The following is a 23,844-nucleotide window of genomic DNA, read 5'->3' on the forward strand; positions in this document are numbered from 1 at the left end:
TTCCTGCCCACTGACAGCTACTCTACTCAAGCCTAACAAATACAAACCAGTGGACAGGGATAAATCTTTAAATCTGGACTACAGACCTTAAAAGATAAAAAGGAAAGCAGGAGAGACCCTGGAAAATTCTTACTTGGGTGGAATATGACCCCGATTTTAAACCAGGAACAATAAATGGAATATATTTGTACCATAATGCACTTGTATTAGTGCAGCCCCGGAAATGGCTGCAAGATTCTCCACCATCAGGGAAAACTGGACTACCATAGTTTTCATGGAAAACGTTTCTTTGTATTGTCATCTAATATGTTTTCAAAGCTAGATTTTGAAGTTTGAGTTCCTATTGTATATTTCTTTGAAAAATTGCAAAAATGCCATCAAGTCATCAAACAGCCATCAAGTGTTTACTAAAAACTCCCCTTTAGTAGTCTGGCCCAAGCATCAAAGAGTAGAAATGGTTGCAAATGATTTGCACATAATATCGTAAAGAGGGTCATACTGTTTTTTATTTTTATTGAGTTCAACAGACATACATAATAAACACAACCGAGGTTCAAAAATAAATACTGCATTCGACAAAATAAAGTTCATGCCTGACATTAGATGAACAAAAGCAGGTGATATGATTTTTTTTTAATTGTCCCCAGTGTGTCACTGAATGCAAAATAAAACTCCCCCCCAAAACAAGATATTCGTCAAATCATGACATTAAGATGGTTTCTGACTTGTGCACACCTGCCTATACAACATTGTTGTAATTTGTCCTTTTCTTTTGCTGAATGACAAACTGAAGGAAAAGCTTTATAGCAAGGATTCATTTTCACAGACATTCACTAACAAGAGCTGCTACAAAAAGGATGACAGGCAACTCAACACAATGGGTCACTAGGAATATTCAACAAGTCTCATTTGTGTGGTAAACTTGTGGGAGGAGTTACACATTTAAGTCAAGAATGCTAAATAATTGATATATTTTTGAAAGGCCCATGCAACTGTTGGACTGACATTAGCGCTCCAACACACGTGTGCAGAATGAGGTCTGCTGCATAAAGTGGTGGGAAAAGAGACAAACACGCCCTACCTTTAAGATGAAACAAATGATGCATATAATCTGTAACTCCACCTCTTCTAGTAGTGCAAATGTGAAGACATTAGATAAACCGTTAAAACAACACCAAGTGTGCTTAGACGTTTGCCATTTGAAATGTTTTTCTTACTAGAACTATAGAAAATTTAAGTGGCACTGAACCCCTAAACAGGGCTTAGGTGACGACTTTGGCGTCGTCTTTTCAGACGGTGTGCAGCTTTAGTTTTTTCTTCTAAAGGCCAGCAGGCAACATGAAGCAGTGCATCATGTTTCCCGCCTGTAACTGATCCTATTTAGGATTTAAGGGTAAATAAATATGTTGGTCATTGTGTTTTTGTATCAACCGCTACCAAAGGTTATACATTATCGTGCACATCTGTAAGTTGTGCTTTAGAAGCTTAGAAGTCACTTAAAAGGGTGTGTTTGTGCATGTTGCACTGCCAATAAGATGTGAATTAGGCAAATATCAGTCACATGCATATAAAGTCATTATGCACAAAAACTGAGAATAAAAGGGAAAAATCATCCCCATCAGAAAAAATAAAACTGTTCTGTTAAAATAGACATGTTTTATCAAACCAGCATTATTTTTTATTAATTTCTCATGATTTTCAGCTACAGTGTTGCCCTGCTGTACTCCTGAGCACAAAGTGGCTCTGATCGTTGGTCGAGATGTGCTGAGGTTTTCACCGTCAAACGAGAGACAAACTGATCTCACACACATTCAGGAAACCCTGTACAGATGGAAAAAGCTGATTCCTTGTCAGTGAAAATTGTGGACCCATGCAGTCAAAACAGGAAACGCAGACACATGAAATAAGTAAAAACATGCAACATTTTCTGGTTCCTTTAAGCAAGAGAAACAAATTGTAAGACAAAATCATGGAGCTACCGTTTGGTTTTTCAGGAGTGCTTCTTTGCAGCTACAGAGTACCCGATGCATGGTCAGCTACTTATTCACAGTTTGAAAAAGAAACTCTGCTGCTGAGTTAAAAGACATCGACTGAGTGAGTGGTAATGCCCACAGTAACAATTACTAATTTAGCACACTGGGTTTTAAACTATCGTTTTATGCAATGGAGAAATACTTTGTAACAACATTTTATAATGTGTATTTTTCTTCCTCAGCTACATCACAAGTTAACTGAGGCTCAGCATTAAAAGAAACAACAATTTCAAAACATTTAAGGTTGGAGTAGAAGAATCCAGGTGTGAAATGTATCCAGAGCCTGTTGACATGTAAGGTGGCTCTGCACAAATAGAGGCAAACAGAAGCAAAACAACAGGAACCAATAGGTAGAAAATGAACAGAGGTGTAAGACGCATGCCATGCATTTGGGATGTGTTCATTTTGTTGTTGTTTGTAGAGTATCTCACTCTAAAGCTTCTCCCATAAAACCCTTCATTTTCTTCAGCTCTATTTGGTTTACTTCTGCTCCTCGATTTCTCGTTTGACTTCGGCTACATAATGATGCTCTTTTCCGTGAGCCACCTCCATGATGGCCAGGGCCTGAAGACAAAAAGGACAAGTGATGAACATTAACATGGAACCAGTTTAGTGATGTTACCATGCAACTTATTTCACATATAACCACTGACAGAAACACACTTTTAAGACAAAGACTCAAGTCCAAGTCAATTAGTCGACTGGCTTTTTATGACCTAATTTAGATTACTTCCCTTCATCATCCCAGTCTACAAAGCTCGGCATTATTGATCCCATTTTTTTTTCAGTATCTTTTGATCAAAGGCTCTTGGTTATTGATGAACTGTTCTAACTTTTCTACTAAACTGTTCTATGCTGGAATGTTTGGTGCCCTCTACATCTCAGTGCTTATAATCAACACAAACAAAGGTCCATGTACGTAATCTGAACGTACCTTCTTCAGAGCTTTGACTCCTTGTGTCTTCCTCTCAAGTCCTAAATAGAGGCGTCCCAACTTCAGATACATGGACGCCACGTTCAGAGAGTAGGCTGGATAGTGAACACTGCACACAGAGTAATGTTTCTGGAATTAGTAATAGTAGTATTTACATTTACTGTATCAGCTTAACACCTTGAAGTGCATTTTGATTATGATGTATTATTTAACTTTGTATTTAATAGTATTTATTATTGGTGCCATATTTCAAGAACCAGGACAATCAGGATTGTAATCTTCAAAAACAAATTCAATACAATATTTTCATTACCTTGGTTGTTATTGCAACTATTCATGATTTAGTTGTAACCTATTTTAAAAGTCTCCAGTCTTTAAAAGCAGAAACACACTGGACACAGTATATTTTCTTAATGTTAGCTTCCTTTTAAATGCAGAAGGTGTTTTTTTGTTGTTTTTTTAAATTTGTTTACTAATAATAATATTAATAATGCATTGGATTTTATATAGCGCTTTACCATAGACAGTCAAAGTGCTTTACAGAATTAAAGGTGCAGTCCGTGACTTTCAGATCCCTCTCTCCCCGCTGCTCTCTTGTCCTGCCTCCAAACTTTCCAAAGTCCCTCCCTCAGAGGAGCTAACAAGCTAACGACAGCCCAACAGGAACATCACAGAAATATAACATGCACTGTTAAAAGCATATTACTGCTGCGCTTCTCTCTCTCTCTATGTGCACACAGTACACCAACCTAGCAACAACACAGTGTCACTTACAGCAGCTTAAACGGAGGCTGCTGCGCGCACATGAACAACACATGCACCACTGAGTTCTAGTGTAACAATTACAAATCAAACATAATGTAAATCAAGCAGCAGTAATTACCTTTCAAGCAGAAAAGTAACTAATTCCATCTTCTACTCCTCCAAACCATACACTGTAAAAAAAAAAAAAACGGCGCTACAGCCTCGAGAACGGGGCGGGGCCTGTGAGCAAGAGCTGTCAGCCCATCAAACACAATCCTGGCTTTGATTGGTTCTTTTTGCTCGGTTACGGTGCATTCTCGCAATCTGCCAAAGGCAGCAGGAGCAGCAGGGAGGACTCAATGAGCCTGTTTTTTTCACACAAACTACTAGTTTCATGTAAAGCTGTCCTTACATAGTGACAGCTTTAGCAAATGTGACAAAGTCATTTTTATAAGAGTTGCAGACTGCACCTTTAAGGCATTATTCTTTCACTCCACAGTTAATGGTGTTAAGCTACTATTGTAGCCACAGCTGCCATCAGCCCCATAGTGCGCCATCGGCCCCTCCGACTACCACCAACAATCACTCATACACTACATTCATACTAGGCAAAGTGGGTGAAGTGTCTTGCCCAAGGACACAATGACAGACACGACTGTCCCCCACTGTGACACCTGGAATTCTCAGTGGTCGAACATCCAACTACTAACCAGACCCAAACATGCTTAGCTTCTGAGATCTAACAAGATCTGGCAATGACAGGCTGGTATGAACACCTATGGCTACTTGTGTTTTTAAGTCAAGCAGCACGCTTGATTCGCATTTTGACCAAGAATTGAGCATTGAGTGCTAGGATTACACTCATACTGCACCATCTATGAAAAAGCTTTTAAACATGTTGGGAGATGTGTGCATCCACCAGACCTTCTTTACTTTGTCAAGTACTCCAAAATAAATTGAGCTTTTCATTAAAATGTAACAATTTTTTAGCTCATCTCACGTGTTTGAAGCCAATAAGGCTGGTGATCAGACAGCAATGGTACACGTTTAATTTACACAACTTGATCAGGTTACCTGTAAGGCTGAACGATCTTCTCCCCATAGCTCATAGCACCGTCCCAGTCCTGCATGTAGAGACAGACGCCCATGGCCTGATACATCATATGCAGCATGTAGACATTTGTATCGCCAAATATAGCACCCATCTTCTCCTGACTCAGCTCGCACATCTCCAACAGCTCACTGGGACTTACAAAAGCAAGTCAAGGATTGCCAAAGCAGACCAACTAAATACTAACCAGGAAGAAGCAGCCATGCCAAAGACTGTCAAAGAGGTGAGAATACAAAATGTGTAGGATATTTTTGTAGTGTTTGGCTCTCCTGAACTCTTCGATGATGTTCTTGGCGTAGCGGACCATTGATTGGATTTCCTCTGGTTCAGGTGGCAAGCTCAGCTTCCTGATCTCCATTTTGGCTTTGTCCTGTAGAGACACGAACAAAAGACAGCAACATTAGCACTGTAGCTCAGAGACACAGGCCCCTATTTCTATGACATTCCAGGCTAGAGTAAATGACACGTTCTTGAGGAACACCGCTGGATGCTGTTTTAACTCTCCTCTCACTAAGGCTTGTTTATCTTAACTACTGAACCAGATGAATAAGGTGAGCACAAAGGTATTCCACCTCTCCTTTAAGGAGAACACACCCTCTGTCCACAACTTGAATAATTACACAACTCAGCCTCTAGCTGCACCGTGCCGGCTGTGCTGCTCAAAATAGAGGCCACAGTGTTCTCTAAACAGAGAACAGACTTGGAGGAAATAAGATATCTACAATGTATAAATCACTGTAGTGGAAAATTATTTTGATTGTATACAGCTACTAATTTTGTTTTGGTTTATTTTAGAAACATTGAACACTTAGTGAACAATGTAAGCAAAGCAAACTTTGTCCGTTTATGCGTGATGTTTATTTAACAATAATGAAGTGGAACATCTAGTTTTCTCGTGGCAAGGAATTATCAACAAACAACATGATGAGGAAGTTTCAGATCAACCATTGAAACATTTTATTTTTTCAAAAACTTAACTACTGAACTCAAAATGTTTGGATGAGTAAAAGTAGAGACGCAAACATTTGTTTGGCCACAAGTTCTCTTTCTTGAAAAAAAAGCGTAAATGTCAACAATTTAAAACACAAATTAGTCTTTACTTAGTATCAGAGACTAAAATCCAAACGTCAATGAATTTAACAGTACCTTAGACTTGGTGGTGCACTCGGTACACTGGCATGTGAAGAAATAGGATTCCAGCAGCCTTTCTTTCCTGTCCTCTGTGGGGTAGAGCAGGTCTATGTAACTATTGAAGATCTGCAGAGAAAGATGGAGCACAATTTTTAAACAACGCTCCATGTTCTTATTTTGTTGACAGTATAAGTCTCGTTAACCCACCTCCTCTCCAGGGTTTATCTCCTGCACAGCTCTGACTTCGGCGGCTGTGCCCTTGTAAGTCACAATGACATTAGGACTGCAGCTATGATTCATCAGTGCTACACTGAGAAAGAAAAAGACCACACGGGACAATACATCATTAAAAATGCTGACTGCCCAAAAAAAAAAAAAAAGGAAGCGATGACCTATTGTCCGTACTACACTAAGGTAAGCTATCACTTGTTTAGGGTATAACCATCTATTAGTGAAGGACATGTGACCTAAAACTAAAAGCAAAACTGAATTACAAGCAAATTGCGCTTCCAAAAATAAAGAAAAAGAAGGAAAAAACTATGTCTTATGCAATGTTTCACACATCATTTTACTGAGTTTCTGTCAACACATTATCATTCATGCATTTTCCTTCATGGAATAGCTACATATTTAAAAATATTTTAGCAATATAGTGCAGTGTAGAGTATGTAACAGTGTTTTAAAAATAGATGCATTTTTAAACCCTCAAAAAAAATTTTAAGCAAAACTTCTCAATTTTTTTTACACTGGTGATAGTTTAAAGCAGTGATTCTCAACTAGTGGGTCGGGACCCAAAAGTGGGTCGCGGAACTGTACTGGGTGGGTCACAGAAAGCTGGCCAAAAAAATAAAAAAATACTTAGTCTGTCATGTTGGACCTATCTTTTATTTTGAAAGAAACTTTTCTTTTGACAGGCATGCTGTGAAAAGCATGTTGCATAGCAAAATATATAGATTTATGTTTGAATAAAGATTATATATGCGTGTTTTCAACAGCTATTCTTGAAAAAAATAACTAAATATGGTTGGTTGAATTTTAAAAAATTTTTTAAAAGTGGGTCGAGATTTGATGACCGAGGCAAAATGTGGGTACCAGGGTGAGACAAGTTGAGAACCCCTGGTTTAAAGGGTTTTCTCCAAGTACTTAGAGTTTTATTTCTAATTAAAAACACTAAATATTAAACTAAGTTCTTAAACTAACAGTGAGCCATTGTTCTTGTATGTTAGGTCTATGATCGACAGCCAACTTAAACAAGAACCCATAGAGCACAAAAGATAGACGGAGTGTTGGAAATAATGAGTCGGTGAAATCAACAAACGCTGAGAGGACCTGGATGTAAAAGACATCTCGCTTGTTTTTTTAATAGTTAGAAATACTGCACTTTCCCCGTCATTTCATTCTGTTAAATAGTAAACTCTTACTCTGGAAAAACAGCAGATCCTAGATGGGAGAGCTCCTCATCCTCAATTGTAAAACCATTACAGTTAACCTGAAGACACAAACAATAGGAGAGGAATGGGCAGGAAAACATGGTTGGAAAGACATAAACAGGGGGAGAAAAAAGAAAGAATGTGTAAACAGCAGGGTGTTTCATCTTCTGCTGCACACTGATTCCTCCACAAAGGAGAAAAACATCAAATGCTGAAAATTAAATGTTTGGGTGAAAAAAGCCAAGAGGTGCACAGAGCAGGGAAAGCAGACAGCAGCGCTGTTTAAAGAGCTGAAAACTGCTGAGGTAAGCCGACGGCACTCAGTGGGCGTAGTACAATATGGAGTTGGGCTGTAACGTGCGCCTACATGCTTTCTTCTGCCAACAAGTGAGGGATGGCTAAAAATGGAGAGCTATTTTCTAAGTATTTATTGCCATCCAATACTTAAACTCCTGTCAGCCATCACAGAAGAACTGCTAACACATGCCAACGAAAGCAAAACATTTAATAACACAAGCCTTTTCACGGGTTAATAATCTCATTTATGCCTGATGTTCACAAACCATAAGCATTGAATTAGGTGTTGGGGTATAAAGCACTAGCATAAATATTAACAATATGCATTTTTAAGCCATTAAAATCTAAATCTCACAATACAATTTAAGACAGAAAGGACACCAACAGCTGACTGAGAACTTGTCTTGAATGAACCAGCAGGTTTTTAAACAATTAAAACAAATATCCCAGTGATGGACTATAAAACCTGGAATGCCCACACCTTAACAACTGCCAATTTAGTTTGTATAGAGACTAATTATGTTAAATTGTGACAAATAACATCAGAGTAAAGGGTATTAAAAAAATGTCCACATGAAGTGTTTTTTGCCTCATTAGACAAAAAATCATGGAAGAATCATTTCTCACTCAGTCTTACCTGTGCAAAGAGCTCAATAAGTGTCTGTTCATCAGGAAGGTCACTGATGTGTTTGGAATAGAAGTGATGAAGAGCTGCAATGTCTGCCTGAACTATTTCATCCTTTTCACTGTCCATCTTATCCAAATCTGGAAAAGGCAGCAGACAAGTGGAGACATGATGAAAAAAGTGTAGCTAAGCTATAGAAGCTGTACATTTCCAGCACCTGGACCTAATAGTTTAGGGCAGAGTTGTTAAACCACTGCCAACTTTTATTGTCAGAAGGTAAAACAATAAGGCAGCAATTAAGGAATGTATTTCTGGTTTGGTTTGCTGTAGAACACTTTAGGCTTATTTTGCTATCGAACAATCTGGGCCAAGCATGAATTACCACTGCTAACCATGTTTTAATAGTCATTCAGTTCACTGGTGCCAAAGTACTTTTAATTCTAACCTTATTTTTAGAGATGTGATTGTAAAATGGGAACAAACTAATGTGTGATAAAATAAGTAACAGTTAACAGGAGGCAATAAGAGTGTTGGTGTTCTGCATTTGCATGATTTCACTGTATTTATAGTGTTTATGAGAGCGTAATAATACTTATTCTTCCTTTGTCATTTATCACACTGGAAGGTGCTGCCATAGCAAGGAAGTAGTGACCCGCTCTGCAAAGACACTATCATGTGATCAAACTGGTTTAAGCAGGGAACCAGTTTAAACATTCAGGATACTGGTCTCCAGGGGCGACATGCACCAACAACAAAATAGAGTCAAAGCAACTTAGAGGAAATCTAATTAGTTACGCATCCATAATATTATCAACCTGATTTGTTTGTAAATGTTTGGTTTTTTTAGGTTTTGAATTTACATACACAATCAACTCCAAAAAGACAACACAAACAAAACAAAAACTACACCCCCACCCCCCCCTCCCTTGCTCACTCAAAAATAAATAATAAAAACTAAATAAATTTAAAAAAAAGTTAAAAATAAATCAAAAACAGACAAATGCTCCAATTTTGACCCAATAAGGCTAGTTAGTTTACAAATGTATACCTGCATGGTCCAAATAAGATTGCCAATTTTTTGGAAAACTTTTGTATGACTTGTTTGTAAATGTTAAAGCTATTTGCCACATAGAAGAAGTGTGTGTGTGTGTTTACACTGCTGTATACCATGTGTCTTTACCAATCATACTGACTCACAGTGACGGTGTGCAGGCGGCAGCTGGCCACACATTTGCTATGTGTGCATGAAGGAGAATTCAGTGGCAATACTGTGGTGACACGTGAGAGCTGACAACAACCACTTGGACAAAAACAGATTTCCAAATGGATGCTTGAGACTCAACATATGTTCTCTTCTCTGCAGCAAATTGTCGGGACAGTGGGGAGCAGGGCCACTCCATTTAAAAGACTCCAACTATTAGAAAACCTAAAGCTTTAGATATTCTCAAACTGTCTCAGGGGAAGAAAATCAAATGTAGACTTTACGCAGGTCAAGAATATGTTATTAAGAGCCGAAGCCTGCCTATGTGTCTGTGAAATGAAGCAGGATATTCGCTGGGCACAGAGGCAATGGTTGTTTAGGATCATGAATAATACAGCATCCAGTTTCCTGGGATTTTTGGAGCAGAGCAAACAGAATGAATAAAAGAGACAGAACCAGGACTGTGGGCTACAGTTGCAGATATTAATAGACACAGCTACACATGCAGAAAAAGCAGGAGGACCTTCCTCTTAAACACTGCACAAAGCAATAGAACAAATTAATCTGATTAATGAATAATTCCACTAAACTAATCCAAGCAATCATCTAAGATCACAGTTTGTTTCCTGCTGTCAACCTCCAAAATGAAAATGTTTTGGTGTGATAAGTAATAATGAAGTAAAAAAATTCATGCTTCTGGCTGAGGACATGACAGCAGGTTGAATAGAAGGAAATAAACTCTACCATGAAGCCATACTTTGCCACAGACACAAATCAAAAAGTTACTTAAAGAATTAAAATAAAGGTTTCTCCATGATTTACTGTGATTGAATCTAAGTTAAACAAGGTAAAAACCAGTGCTGTTGCTGGTCACAGACTAGAAAACACACCATATGACTGTGAGTGACAAGTGACCCATCATTAGGGTTGCATTTTATGAGAGATGGAAGGGTAAGAAAAGTAGAGCGCTTCAACTGAGCCAATGTACATACCGTAAAAAACTTCCCTTTTTTCAGCCTTTAAACATTTCCTTCATCAAGCCACACCTGACAGCTGCTCCCACCCTCAGGCAGAGGCAGGATAGCAAGCAGAGAGACCTGTGGCTGCTCCTCAGGAATGGGTTAAACGCGTAGAACAAAATTTGTGGATGTATGTGAAAACAAAGTTTCTTCTTCAGCTAATCTCACTCTAAACCCTCCTTTCTCCCTGCTCCCTTCCCCACTGGACTCATTTATTTTACTTATTTCTACAGATATAATTAATTGCTAAAACACTGACAGAATAATGTTTATTCTTATTTTCTAAATATATTTTGTGTGTCCTTTTCTGGACTTGCTGTGTTCAGTGATTTATTTTGTTTTTACATGCATCCCTGTTAAAATAAAGGTTGCAATCAATCTATGAACTTGTCTACTCACGTGATTCAAACTCTTTGAGCAGCAGCACCTTCTCCGACAGCGTTCGCTCTGTAGTAACTCTCTAAACAGACACAAGAATACATAAATAAAAAGTAAATAACAGTATAAACAGCATTAATCACATGACAGTGAAAATGGCTTCTTTATGTTTACTCCCATCTTTAATACACTACCTGTTTCATGATTATTCTGGCCACCAGTCGGACTGTCTCCGATGGACACCAGTTCTCCCCGTATGCACACATAGCCATGCACTCCAGCTTATGCATGGGCCAGTCGCCTCTCTACGCAACACACGACAGGGCAGAAATAGAAGGTGAGGAAACATTCACAAGAGCCAGAAACAAATAAATTGCAAAGAGGAAACAGTAAAACACAATCCCCTAAACAGATGATCCTTTTATAAAACTTAAAAAGTGGGAAACTATCAAAAAGAAGAAATCTTTGCTAATGCTTACTATCACAAAACTTGAACCTGGCAGATTCTGAGAGAGAGCGCCACAAAACTGTCACAGAAACAGAACTAAAGTCTGTGTAGCCTCTGATTTCAAAGATCTTATTGTGCAGAAGTGGCCTTCATGTGCCGGTAGCAATGAGATAATATTACATCAAACACAACTTTTAAACTAAATCCCAAGTGGTAACATGAGAAAAGAGTGTCAGACAAGAACAGGGTTGGAATCAATTACATTTTTCAGTTACAATTACGTTTTTAATTACAATTCGATTATGAGTAGTGATCAGTATTTTTTCCCCATTACAATTAAATGACAATAATTTTTTATCTTCAGAAATTCAATTACAAATAATCACAATTAATGAGCCTTAAATAAATAACCTAATAAAAGTTCACCCTCCTCTTGTGTTAGCATCTCTAATGATAACGGGTCCTAAATGAGCTGTAAAATACACTAAAAACAAATATTTATCTATCTATTAGTGACCTTATAGGCTTGCTAATCAATGAAAATATGGGTTTTAATATTTTTGACATGGACATTAAGCCTTTTTTTTGTCAGAAAACCCCTCAATTGATTTAGATTTTTTAAATGGTAGAATGTGGGAAAGCTTAATATGAAACATATTTTAACTACATATGTGTAGAACTGTACATAGAACTGTAACATTGTTGCCCAGTTTAGCGTTAAATTATAATAGACAATTTTTATAGAATTTTCATGGCAATTACAATTACAAAGTCAAGGCTCTGAACTCAATTACAATTAAATTACGATTACAACAGCGACAGATGTTTTTTAAAATTACAATTACGCCATCATTGAAATTTATTATCAACTACAATTATAATTGACCCCAACCCTGGACAATAACAAGGAAGGACACTAAACAAAGAGGGTTTTTATAAAATCATAGAGCCTGATTCCTGAAAACAAGACAAAAATAAACTGTGATGCTACTCGTTGAAGGTATGACATGTTGGGGTGCGAAGGATTCATCAAACCCTTTCTATGAGTGTGGTTAGCTAAATGTTGGCATGTACTTAACATTAATTTACAGATACTCTAATGTAATCATGGGAAGAAGAAAAAACCATCTCCTTACCTGACACTCAACATTGCAGTAGTAGGCCTGCTTACATTTACCACACTTAAAGAGGTCTTCTCTCCTGTAAAGACATGACACACACACGCACACGCGCGCACGCGCGCACGCACACGATTCAATGCTGGGTGAGAAGATCCTTCACTAATTTATGTTGGTTTAAAACAGTGTTCCTCAAATGGAAAAAAAAAAAAAAAAAAAAAATGGGGGTATGTGCGATGGCACTACAGTGGGTACTTGAGAGAAAGAGGGAAAATTAACAAATGAAAGCATTAAAAATATGGAGTTTAATAGTCTTTATTTTTAGTTAAAAACTATAATCATACTAAATATCACCAACAACTCACAAAATGACTAAAAAAAACAAAATAAGTAAAAAATATACTGAATAATAAAAAGAACAGACAACAGCAAAATTAGAGGTCGACCAGCAAGATGGGCCATCGGCCAATTTTTAAAATATTTTATTTAGCACTTTAGAGTAGCCATTAAAGGAAAAAAGAACATAAAAAACATCCATTCGGATCTATGAATATATATAAAAAAAAAAGTAATAATAATAATAGAATGTGCATGGGAGAGGTAGAAGCCAATAGGCTTACAAATAAAAAGCCGATATAATAGGATAAGGATATTTGATCAGGCACCTGTGTTAGCAGCTGCAGCCACCACTTGACTGACGGAAGGACCCCGCATTTATATAATATGTGTTTCAATTGTCTTTCATAATCAATGTGCTTTAAAAAAAAAAAAAAGTTTATCGGCTTCCAAAATCGGCTCTATACATCGGCCGAATTTTTTATTATATCGGTATCTGTATCGGCCTTTGAAAATCCCATATTAATCGACCTCTAAACAAAATTAAACCAAAACCACTACTACGAAATACACAAAAATAACAGAGAAATGTACAAAATGACTTAAACAACCAAACGACACCAAAAACACATACTGCGAGAGAATAGTATAAATAAAACTATACCAACAACACACAAAAACAACAACAAAAACACACAAAATAAGAGAAAAATATACTGAATAATAAAAAGAACAGACAAACAAAAAAATACACAAAATGATGATAGAAATGATCTTGATTAGAACATGAACTGAAAATACAAAGGTCAGTCTTGGTCCCACATCAGGAGGGGTGACAAGAAATGATAAAAACTATAGAAATAAATCTACTCAGGAGGCACTAAATACTGTTTTATGCCACTTATTTACTTTACATTATTCATTACTGTGTGTTATCACTCATTCATTATGCTCTATGGTTGTTTTTTCACAGATTTCTGAGTAAAATGTTGTTGTCGGACCAAGGGGGTACTTGCATTCAGAAATAAGAGAAAGGGGGTACTTAAGCCAAAAAAATTTGACAACCACTGGTTTAAAACATGTGAATCTCAGATTTCTGATTTTCAGACATTTCTGTCAAACATTATGGTTTGAATGTAACAATCATAGGAGAGTTACACACTGCTGATGACAGGCCACTCTGTTACATTAAATATTTATGACCTAGTTGGATTAAACGTAGACCATTAGATTAAATCCCTGTTCGAAACACAAGCACTCTTGGCCTTCTCCTATCTTGGTGCTTCCTCCTCTCCTGTGACACATGTCTCCCTAAATTTAGAACCCTAACCTTTGGGTGCTCTACAAACCTTTTAATGGCCGCCTGTTGAAGACGCATGCGTAGGTTTGGGCGACAGTGACCAGGAGGGGAAAAAAAAGGTCTATTTCACGCTGAACAATCTCCCAGCACTCAAGGTTTGAAAGAAAGAAACACAACTAGCTTGTGTTTCTTTCTTTCAAGATAAAATTTATAGAGGTCGACCAATATCGGATTTTCAAAGGCCGATGCAGACACCATTTTTTTTATTTGTTATTTCAGCCGATGGCCGATATCTAAAGCTGATTTTGGAAGCCAATATGCTATTTGCTATGAAAGACAATGGAAACACTCATACATATGTATATATTAGAAATTAAATCAAATACACCACTAGAACTCTTAATATCTATTGAACTTTAAATACACCCGTACGCAACCAAGTGAAACAAAAATCCTTATCCTATTAAAGATATAACAGGATAAGGATATTTGATCAGGCACTATTATATTCTTATCCTATTATATCGGCTTTTTATTTGTAAGCTTATTGGCTTCTACCTCTCCCGTGCACATGCTATTATTACTTTATTTGTTGTTGTTGTTGTATATATAAATCCAAATAGATGTTTTTAATGTTCTTTCTTTTTTCCTTTAACTCTAAAGTGCTATATATTGAAAAAATATATATAAATAAATAAAATTTCAAATAAAATCTAAAAAAAAAAAATCAGCCAATATGAAAAAAGTCCATACATCGCTTTATCACTTTCAATCCACACACAGTGGTGGTAAGCTACTATTGTAGCCACAGCTAACCGAGACTGACAGAGGCGAAGCTGCCAGAGTGCACCAAAGGTCCCTCCAACCACCACCAACACACTCACACACTATTCATACGAGGCAATGTGGGTGAAGTGCCATTCAATGACAATGACTTGACTAGAGCGGGATTTGAACCCAATAACCCTTCAGTTATTGGACGAACCACTCCACCAATGAGCCCCGGTCGCTCCAACTCTATATCATTGATTGAGCATAGATTAAAACAACTAATAACCTCTTAATATGACTATAGTGAAGTGTCTTAAAATGATTTAAAAAAAATAAAACTGACAAAAACACAACAGTGTCTGGCATCTTCATCCATATCCCGGCTCAAATATCACAAAAAAAAAAACTACAATATATATTTAAAAAAAATAGTTGTTATATTGTGTTGGTGTTAGATCATGAATTTGCTGACTATTACATACATATAATAATGTAGCAGAATAAATGTGTTACTGCGGGAGGCCAGTTAAAAGCAGGTTTATCTTTTCTCCTGGAGGTACACACTTGGTTTCTTTACATTTGAGTTCATTTATTTTTTTCAGTATTTTCATTTGTTGTGTGTTCATGTCTACATAATGTTAGAATGACAAATGCACAACCTTAATCCTTAAAAAACGTCCAACAGACCTGTAACAACACAGTATTATCTGATGATTTCATTCGATAACAGATCAGTAAATCATCTGTCAGTGAGTACCGTAAAGGGGGCGTGGTTTGGGAGGAAGGTAGCAGGATGTGAGTTAGTACAAACTCAGCTGTGTACGTTCAAATCTGATCCATAACAGTCTGATTCAGTCCATGCTGACAGCTGGGTGGGTGGGTGAGCTTTACCTGGTGAAGCAGTGTTCGCAGTGAGCTCCTCGTTCGTTCACCGTCAGCACGTATGAATAAGCGGGGCACGAGAAGAGCAGCTCTCCCACGGAGAAGTGCCGCAGCGCCCGCAGCCCGCGGCCTCGCTCCGGGCTAACGAACCGCTCCGTGCCTTCAATGCCTTCGTTCTTCATGTCGACGTCTGTCCAGTGTCCACGCTGCTGCTGCTGCTCCAAGCCGTCAGTCCACAGACACGCTGCTCGTCAGCACCACCACTACTACTGACATACACGGTCAGACAGCTGCTCTTCTTCTACTCACCACCGCGTGGATACAGCACGAGGCTTCGCCCCCTGCTGGATGGGCGGTGACAAGAGTTTGACCTTTTACTTTATTTATTCTAAATACTTAGACATAACTCCCCTTTTTTTTTTTTCTTTTTTCTTTTTTTTTAATTTTGGCTATTTATTTGCCCTCTTTTGTTGTTTTTAAAAACTTGAACTTTACCCTCCTATTGTTTTTTTTTTTGTTTGTTTTTTTGTTTTTTCATTTTCGCTTTTCAAAATTAAAACCAACAAACAATAACAATTACAAGTATGGAAAAAAAAAAAAAAATAAATGAAAAAAATAAAATAAAACAAACCAAATCAGTCCAGGGCTACAGTTCACAATTTGTCAATTGTGTAGTTTTTATGCATATAAGTCTAGGCAAAAGTGATGTCAGAGGTCCATGAATGGTTCCCATATCTTCTAGATCTAGAACAGTGGTTCCCAAACGGTGTGCTGCGGCACACTGGTGCGTCGTGAGGCTAGTCCGGGTGTGCCGTGGGATTTTGTGACAACCATACATTATTGCAATATACAGCTACACAAAAATATTCATTTTAACTTACTACTTTGTATGCACTCATTTCATAATACAGGGGCAAACTTTATACCTAAATATTTTTGAAATATTTCGTTCATAAATATTTCATGAGAAATATAGTTGTCTTTGTCACGTTTTATTTGGCATTAGTAAATAATTATGCACATTTACAGATATTGTACATGATATGAGTGATAACACGTGTTATAAAGGCTGTTTTGCACATTAGGTGTGCCTTCAGATTTTTACATGTCCTTTCGTGTACCTTGGGCACAAAAAGTTTGGGAACCACTGCTCTAGAAAGCGACCCTCTTATTTTTGAAGTTGTATGTGCGCCTTGGGGTCATTGTGACCCCATTCAATGTTTATCATTCAAAAAACAATAATCGACTTTATTTATTTTTTGCTTCATATTTCTTTATTTTCCCTAATTGGATGGGTACAATTGATTAAGCACAAAATTATCATGATGATAATTTTTAATGTGCTGCTGAACTTTTATTGCGCACATTGGCGTTAATCCTCTGGGGTCAATTTGACCCCAAGCTGTTTTAGCTGTGTAAAACTTATCCCTCTGTGTGACCCATGGGTGACCTTACATCCCCAGTGTCTGTGTGTGTGTGTGTGTGTAGGCAAATATCCATGGGGTCAGATTGACCCTGGGTTAAAATGTGTTAGTAATACTCGAGGATAATAGGTGGGTTACATGTGTAAATTCTGCATATCTTACTGTATAATGATATTTATTATTTGCTTCAGTTCTGACTGATTTGTAAAAGGGTTATCCTTTGGTAGAACTTGAAAATTTGTAAAAACACGTGAAAAAGTCATTGTCAATACAAATTAAAAGAATTATACTTTATTTTTGAGAGAGGTGCAGTCTTGCATTGCATCACCATGCAGCTCTCCATAGGGTCTGATTATCTACTCCAATCAGGTGTGTCTCTATTAGACACTACATTGTAGTCGTAAATATATTTCACTGAGAGCTAAACATTGGTGGACAGCAATTAAGTACATTTACACACCCAAGTACATTACTTAAGTGGTATTTTCAAGTATCTGTACTTTACTTGATTATTATTTTTAGGCGACACTTACTTTCACTCCATTATATTTGAAAGACAAATAATCTACTTTTTACTCCACTATATTTATGGTCCTCATAAAAGTTGTTTAAATATATTGATAATAAAAAGGTGTTGGTTTGATTTTCTATTTATTTTTGGCAAATAAAACTGTTGCATCAACGAATGCAGCTGAGTTAGTTAACAATAGACTTACCTTTATTTTTGTAACGTTAATGCTAATATTTGAATGATGGGGATCTTGTTTGGTTTGATGTGGTTTTTTTTTTTAAACATAAACCAAATGTTATGGTATTTAATGCGATACTAGTGTTATTCAGTTGTACTGCAGATCGTGCACCAGTGTTTTCCTATTTTTAGCTATGATGAGCAAAACTTTTCATTAGTTTCAATACGTACTGCATATTTAATAAGTACTTATTATTGCATATACTTCAGTAGTTTCACTTAAGTACTACTTTGACTGGGCTACTTTAACTTGCATTGGAGTAGTTTTTGACAATGAGTATCTGCAAATTTAATCACGTAATTAAAGGTGAATATTTTGTCCACCTCTCGAAAATAAGCAATACGTTATTTTACATTTTGTCCAGAGATATTTGGATTGTGCTTTTTTAAATAAGATATGTGAAAATGTAACTCTGGAAAAAACAGTCCAATATTTTTATTATTGCACTTCAAAAATGATCCAGATCATTCCTAATTTATTCTAACTTGAATGTGTTGAATAAAGTGACCCTGAGGACGATCGTATTTATTTTCTTGAACAAAAAACTCTCAAGTTAAAATAAATAAAAACAATAATATTCCAGGTTCCCAGTTACCTCGATAGCACCAGTTAGCCTGGATTGTGGGAATGAAGGGTTCGTTTTACTTTTCGGCGACTGTGGTTCAGGAGGTAGGAGTTGTCTTCTTCTGTCGAAGTGTCTTTGGGCAAGACACTAAACCTGAAGAATCTCCCAGTAGTACATTAGCACATTGCATGGCAGCAGTTTTCCATGTGTGTGAATGTGGTGATATTTTAAAGCCTTTTTTGGTAATTAAAGTGCTATATGAATCAAGTCCATTCACCCCTTAATTTGTATTTTGTATTATTTGCTAATATTTAGTCATTTACAACAGACTGTAACATATTGTGTGAAATAACCGTCCACTCTGATGCTTTTACATCAAATAAATTCAGTTTACATCAGGAACCAATAACCTGTTTGACACTGATTCAGATTTTCTTTTTTTCTCAAAGCAGGAAAATAAAGTTTTGGACTTCATTTAGTTTATTTTCAGAAGTTAAGAATGCCGAACTTTAGCAACACACATTTTGGAAAGTTTAGTTAGACTTAAAAAAAAAAAGGAAAAAAAAGAGAAGTTTCCTGTGCTTTTGGCCAAGCACAGGATGTTTGTTTATTGCAGTATGGAAGGCAGGCTGCCAGCCTCTGTTTGAGACTTAGACAAGAGCAAGACCTGAGTGATGGGTAAAAAACGCTCCCTCTTTAAATATTTAGGCCTTCCAGTAAATATGACTCATGCCCAGCGGCCAAACTCAGCATGCTTAGAACAGAAAACCCAAAACTTTATCTACTTAAGGAATTTATCATGGTGTTAAAAGGCTACACATACTACATAGTATGAATGTAGTGTGTGAGTGAGTGTTGGTGGTGGTCGGAGGGGCCGATGGCGCAGTATGGCAGCCTCGCTTCAGTCAGTCTGCCCCAGGGCAGCTGTGGCTACAATAGTAGCTTACCACCACTAACTGTGGAGTGAACAAATAATGCCTTGATTCTGTATAGTGCTTGGAGTGTCGATTATAAAGCGCTATATAAAATCCAATGCATTATTATTATAATTTTTTTTTTAAAAATTACATTTAGATGTACTGCATTAATAAAACTGTAACTGATTAAACAGGCAATGAAACTGCAATTGTCAGTTCATCTGTGTGCTTGTGAGGGAGGTTAAAACACAGACTATTTAGTATATTATAAATGCATTTATTTAGGTTAATCAATTCTCATCATTCAAATTTAATTTCTGCACTCTATAAAACTGGAAGAGTTAGAAGCGCTATACAGTCCGACAACAAATCCAGGAACTGCGGCCGAATACACTATTTATGTACATACTGTACACACGCACACACACTGATCTTGGTATATACAACAATATACACTTTTACATGTGACTCCTCACGTTGCATCGCGCACCAGGCAATATCACCAGCTATCAGTGCTCCTGTCATACAACAGCGTTATGTTGAATGCTCACTGTCTTCTATTATCCATCACCAACAGGTGATGAGACTTTTTCAGCTTCAAGTGTTGCGTACTTGTTAAACTCTTATGCTCTACTACAACCGGTCACAGAAAAGGCTGTAGAGACTTAAGCAGACCTGAGCCTGATGTCTCAGAGCTTTTCACATATTACACTCGGCTCTTCTTCACTTAATCCTATGATGGAGTTGGAGGTGGCCTGAGAGGAAGAAGACTTCCAGTTTTAAGACCTAAACCTTCCCCCGCTTCCAAGGAAAGCTGAGGAAAACACAAAGCATGACCTTTAAAATTCTCGTTACAGAACAACTCTCAATATAGAAATTGGTCTTCTCAAAAACAGAGCATAAGTAAAGTCAAGGTGGATGTTTTTAGAGGATGCTCTTGAAATACAAATTCACCTTAGACATCATTCTGCAATTGTTGTTATTCTGCCATCAGCTCTTTAACGTGCACCTCATGTAGGCCAGGGTTAAACGTGTTGGCTGATCAACCTCTTAGGAGTTCATGTCATTAACTTGAAAACTGTTTGTTGACCCTTTTTTATTCCAATACTCAGTCATTGAAGTGATACAAATTGTGCTGAGTGCAGCCCACCAAAATGTAGAACTGAGGTGCAGCGACAGTAAAATAGACAACATGCTACAAGCATCTAAACTCCACCAGTTTCCAGAGTCTACAAACTCATTCTTTTCTTGTTTATCTTCCTCATACAGAAAAAAACAAAAACAAAACATGAAGGAACTTTGGCACATTGTGCTAAAGATGTAAACATTTAATTATCCAATTTAAAAAAAAAAAAAAAAAAAAAAAAACCGAGGTGCTGAACTTCTTATTCATTACAGTGATTTTTCTTTAAAAGAACACAAATAAAATAGCAACCTTTTTACCAGTACAAGAATGAGACATGATTAAAAAGAAAAAGGCTTCCAACATGTCACTGTTTGCAGAAGAAGATTAAGTATTTGCACTATAGTCACTCAGTTTGGCTCCTGTTCCTGGTAGGCCTGGGTCACCTTCTGATGGTTAAATCACAGCGTTAGAAAATGAGCAGATGAACATGGTAAGAGGAACAAATGTTTTTTTTTTTATCCTGTGAGTGTAAATGGGCTTCAGTGGAACAACCTCATGGCCCCTTTTTCTTGTTGACTTGCACTAAATAAGTGTGACCACAGGAGGCGCTGAAATCATGAGAAACCATCAGTGTGTTTGAATCTCATGAAGCTGAACTCACTGAACTGAGGAGTACGTACAAAAAGACATGGATAACTAACACTTTCTAACCAAATCTGACCATTATTGTGTTTATTCTTACCCAAGAAAACACATAATCTGAGAACTGTACCAACTCTGCTGCAGATGTGACCGATATGTTTCAACTCTAACACCTCCTGTTACCTGCATTTACTATCAAAGTGTTTCTCTGACACCTCAGATTAGTATGTACAGGTCAGAGAAAAATAAACTCTGAATTCGAATATTACTTTTGACTGCAACCCCCCCACCCCCACATATACAATCTATTTTGTAGATTTCTATCTGAATGTCTGTTGAGCATAAGATCCAAAGAAAGCTAAAAGTGTGGGCTTGTGGATGCACTTGGTCAAAGGCTGTACCCTATTGGGACTGTTCTCACAAAGCAGAACCCCATCAAGTCACAGGATAGGCTTTTCTAAACCTGCTGCAGTTACAGATGACCTTCTCAAGTCTACTTCTTTTATGTGTTAGACCAGGTAAAAAAAAAAAAAAACCTAAACATATCAGGTAGAAAAAGACTAAATAATAAAAATAAAGAAGCAACAAAACCCGTGAACAAGATGAAAAACAAGACAGCTGTGTTTGAAACTCTGAATAAAACTACATACACTAATGTGATAAGGTAGATCCACGTGCAAAAATACGATTTTATGCTACAACTCATCTCTGGTCCCAACAGGAAAAAGGAGGGTGTGATCTTAAAAGCTGCATCTCTTTAGAGATCTCTTAATCTAAAGCTGCTTCGAGTGATGAGACGTAGCACATTTATTGTCGAACAATTCCATCAAACTGCAGCTCGTCAGTGACTAAAGGCGCAGAGGATCACAGCAGTGAGGATGAAGAGAAACTAGTGCTGTGCCACTGACACACAGAAGGCATCGAATAACAGACACACGTACACTACAAGGCTGCACTGTGTCACATTTAGTCTGAATAAACAAGTCCTCATGTTTCTGGTTTGTATCAGTAGAAACTGCAGCAGTGGTTGTGCAACCACAAATATCTGCTCAGGTCCAACAGGAACACATGGCTGATCAGAAAAAAATACTAGACTTAAACGAAACCATGAGTGTCACTGTGGGAATGTGGTTTGGAAGCATGTAGTGAAGAGGATCAGTTTGATCTTAATAAAGCTTGGGTTACAGTTTTCAGTTTTTTCACCATCTGTTCACAGACTGGACTCAGAAAGGTTGGACTTTGTCACTAAAGAAGGGACCGGGGTCATTTAAAAAAAGACTGTTTTAAAATAAGGCTGCATTACTCATTCTAAGGAGTTCATAATCCTTTTTTTTAATCTATGACAGTTTGAATCTTCTGAGGAAAAAACAAATCACCTTTGAACTGATGAGACTGTATAATCACTGTAGATGGAATTGTAACATAAGCCTGGTTTGAAAAAATATATATAGAAATGGCAACAAAGACACAGGCAAAGGAAAGCAACATAGATTAAACATTTAAAAACAAGCAATAGTTTTCTTTCTCCCATAACCTCCCTTCAAATTATTCAGAAAAACTGGTTTTAATATTTTTAAAGAAATTTAAACAAAATCATGGAGGTCAAATATTGGTTTTCTTTGATACGTTTTTGTCCATCTGTGTGTAAATGTGAGCAGCCAGTGCTCTAGCCTGCAGACAACCAGTAAAACCTTCAGGGTAGACCTCAGGACACTTCCTGATCTCAGAAGCAAAAACCCAACACAAACTGAAAACTAAATTCCCTGTGAGATGCATCCCATTCATCTTCTTAAGACAAAATCTATTGAAAAGAAACCGTATGAAAAGGAGACACACATCATCCTTTTCTCCAAATCCCCAATGATTCTGTAAACGAATGAGTTAACAAAAGGAAAACCTCAAGGAATCGAGTTTGTTTCATAAATTCACCCAAAGCCCCTCCTCCAAAACCCCGACCAGCAGCCTCTGTTAACGTTTAGGGTTTCAGGACAAAACAAATAAATCCCCCTTCTTGACTCCAAGGATACGCAAAAGCCAGAGATGTAAAAATATGAATAGTGAACTAAAATAATTATGTCGTAGTTCTGCTTCACCAGCATAAAGAAAGCAAAGGAACGTCCATTTTCACTGGTCATTCATCTCTGGAGCCATCAATGAACAAAACACTGAGGTATGTAGTTTAAAAAGTGTTTTCAGCACTTTAATCCTCATCGAGGTCAATCTTGGTCCCCTTCAGCCTCCAGTTTACTCCATCACTGTCTATAAGCCCATCCCCCTGTGGGCTGAGCTCATTGCTTCCCTCAGGGGGGAGGAGCTTAGCGGGGAGTAGACATGAGCAGCTGAACTTAGGAGTCGAAAGGAGAAACCATTTATCCAAAGAGTTGATTGGTCTCCTTGAGTCGTCTTCCTACCAATGTCCTGGATTCTTCAGATGTTTTTATCCAATGTCCAGATACTCCTGCACCCCCTATGATTGTAAATTGAGGGTGAACTTCCACTGCTGGTTAAGGTTGGGGCTGCACACCTCCACAGTGAGTCCCCCCATCCTCGCACTGCGGCTGTCCAGGCAGAGGTTACTGCCCACGTGACGGAGCTTCGAGTTCGACTCTATCTGCTCCCATTTCTGGACGAGAGGAAAGAAGACGCATTCAGAAGAGACTCGT

At 37.5% G+C, this 23,844-nt stretch overlaps 2 protein-coding genes across 2 annotated transcripts in view; both read right to left on the reverse strand.

The window, feature by feature from the left end:
- Positions 1-488: 488 nt before the first annotated feature.
- smyd2a (SET and MYND domain containing 2a) lies at positions 489-16,058 on the reverse strand. The gene is made up of 12 exons (XM_028475437.1): positions 15,768-16,058; positions 12,488-12,551; positions 11,098-11,208; positions 10,925-10,985; positions 8,318-8,445; positions 7,375-7,442; positions 6,161-6,263; positions 5,969-6,079; positions 5,072-5,192; positions 4,786-4,960; positions 2,968-3,076; positions 489-2,597 (listed from the first exon to the last, which is right to left on the reverse strand). The coding sequence occupies exons 1-12, from the start codon at positions 15,938-15,940 to the stop codon at positions 2,514-2,516; spliced, it is 1,308 nt and encodes a 435-aa protein (XP_028331238.1). The 5' UTR covers positions 15,941-16,058; the 3' UTR covers positions 489-2,513.
- Positions 16,059-20,786: 4,728 nt separating this feature from the next.
- galnt2 (UDP-N-acetyl-alpha-D-galactosamine:polypeptide N-acetylgalactosaminyltransferase 2) overlaps positions 20,787-23,844 on the reverse strand; it is a 64,596-nt gene continuing 61,538 nt past the window's right edge. Inside the window, exon 16 of the mRNA XM_028475451.1 lies at positions 20,787-23,804. Coding sequence (XP_028331252.1) covers positions 23,649-23,804 — 156 coding nt within the window. The 3' untranslated portion in view covers positions 20,787-23,648. The remainder of the gene's footprint in view (positions 23,805-23,844) is intronic.

Source organism: Gouania willdenowi, chromosome 3, assembly GCF_900634775.1.
Source record: "Gouania willdenowi chromosome 3, fGouWil2.1, whole genome shotgun sequence".
Taxonomy (NCBI): domain Eukaryota; kingdom Metazoa; phylum Chordata; class Actinopteri; order Blenniiformes; family Gobiesocidae; genus Gouania; species Gouania willdenowi.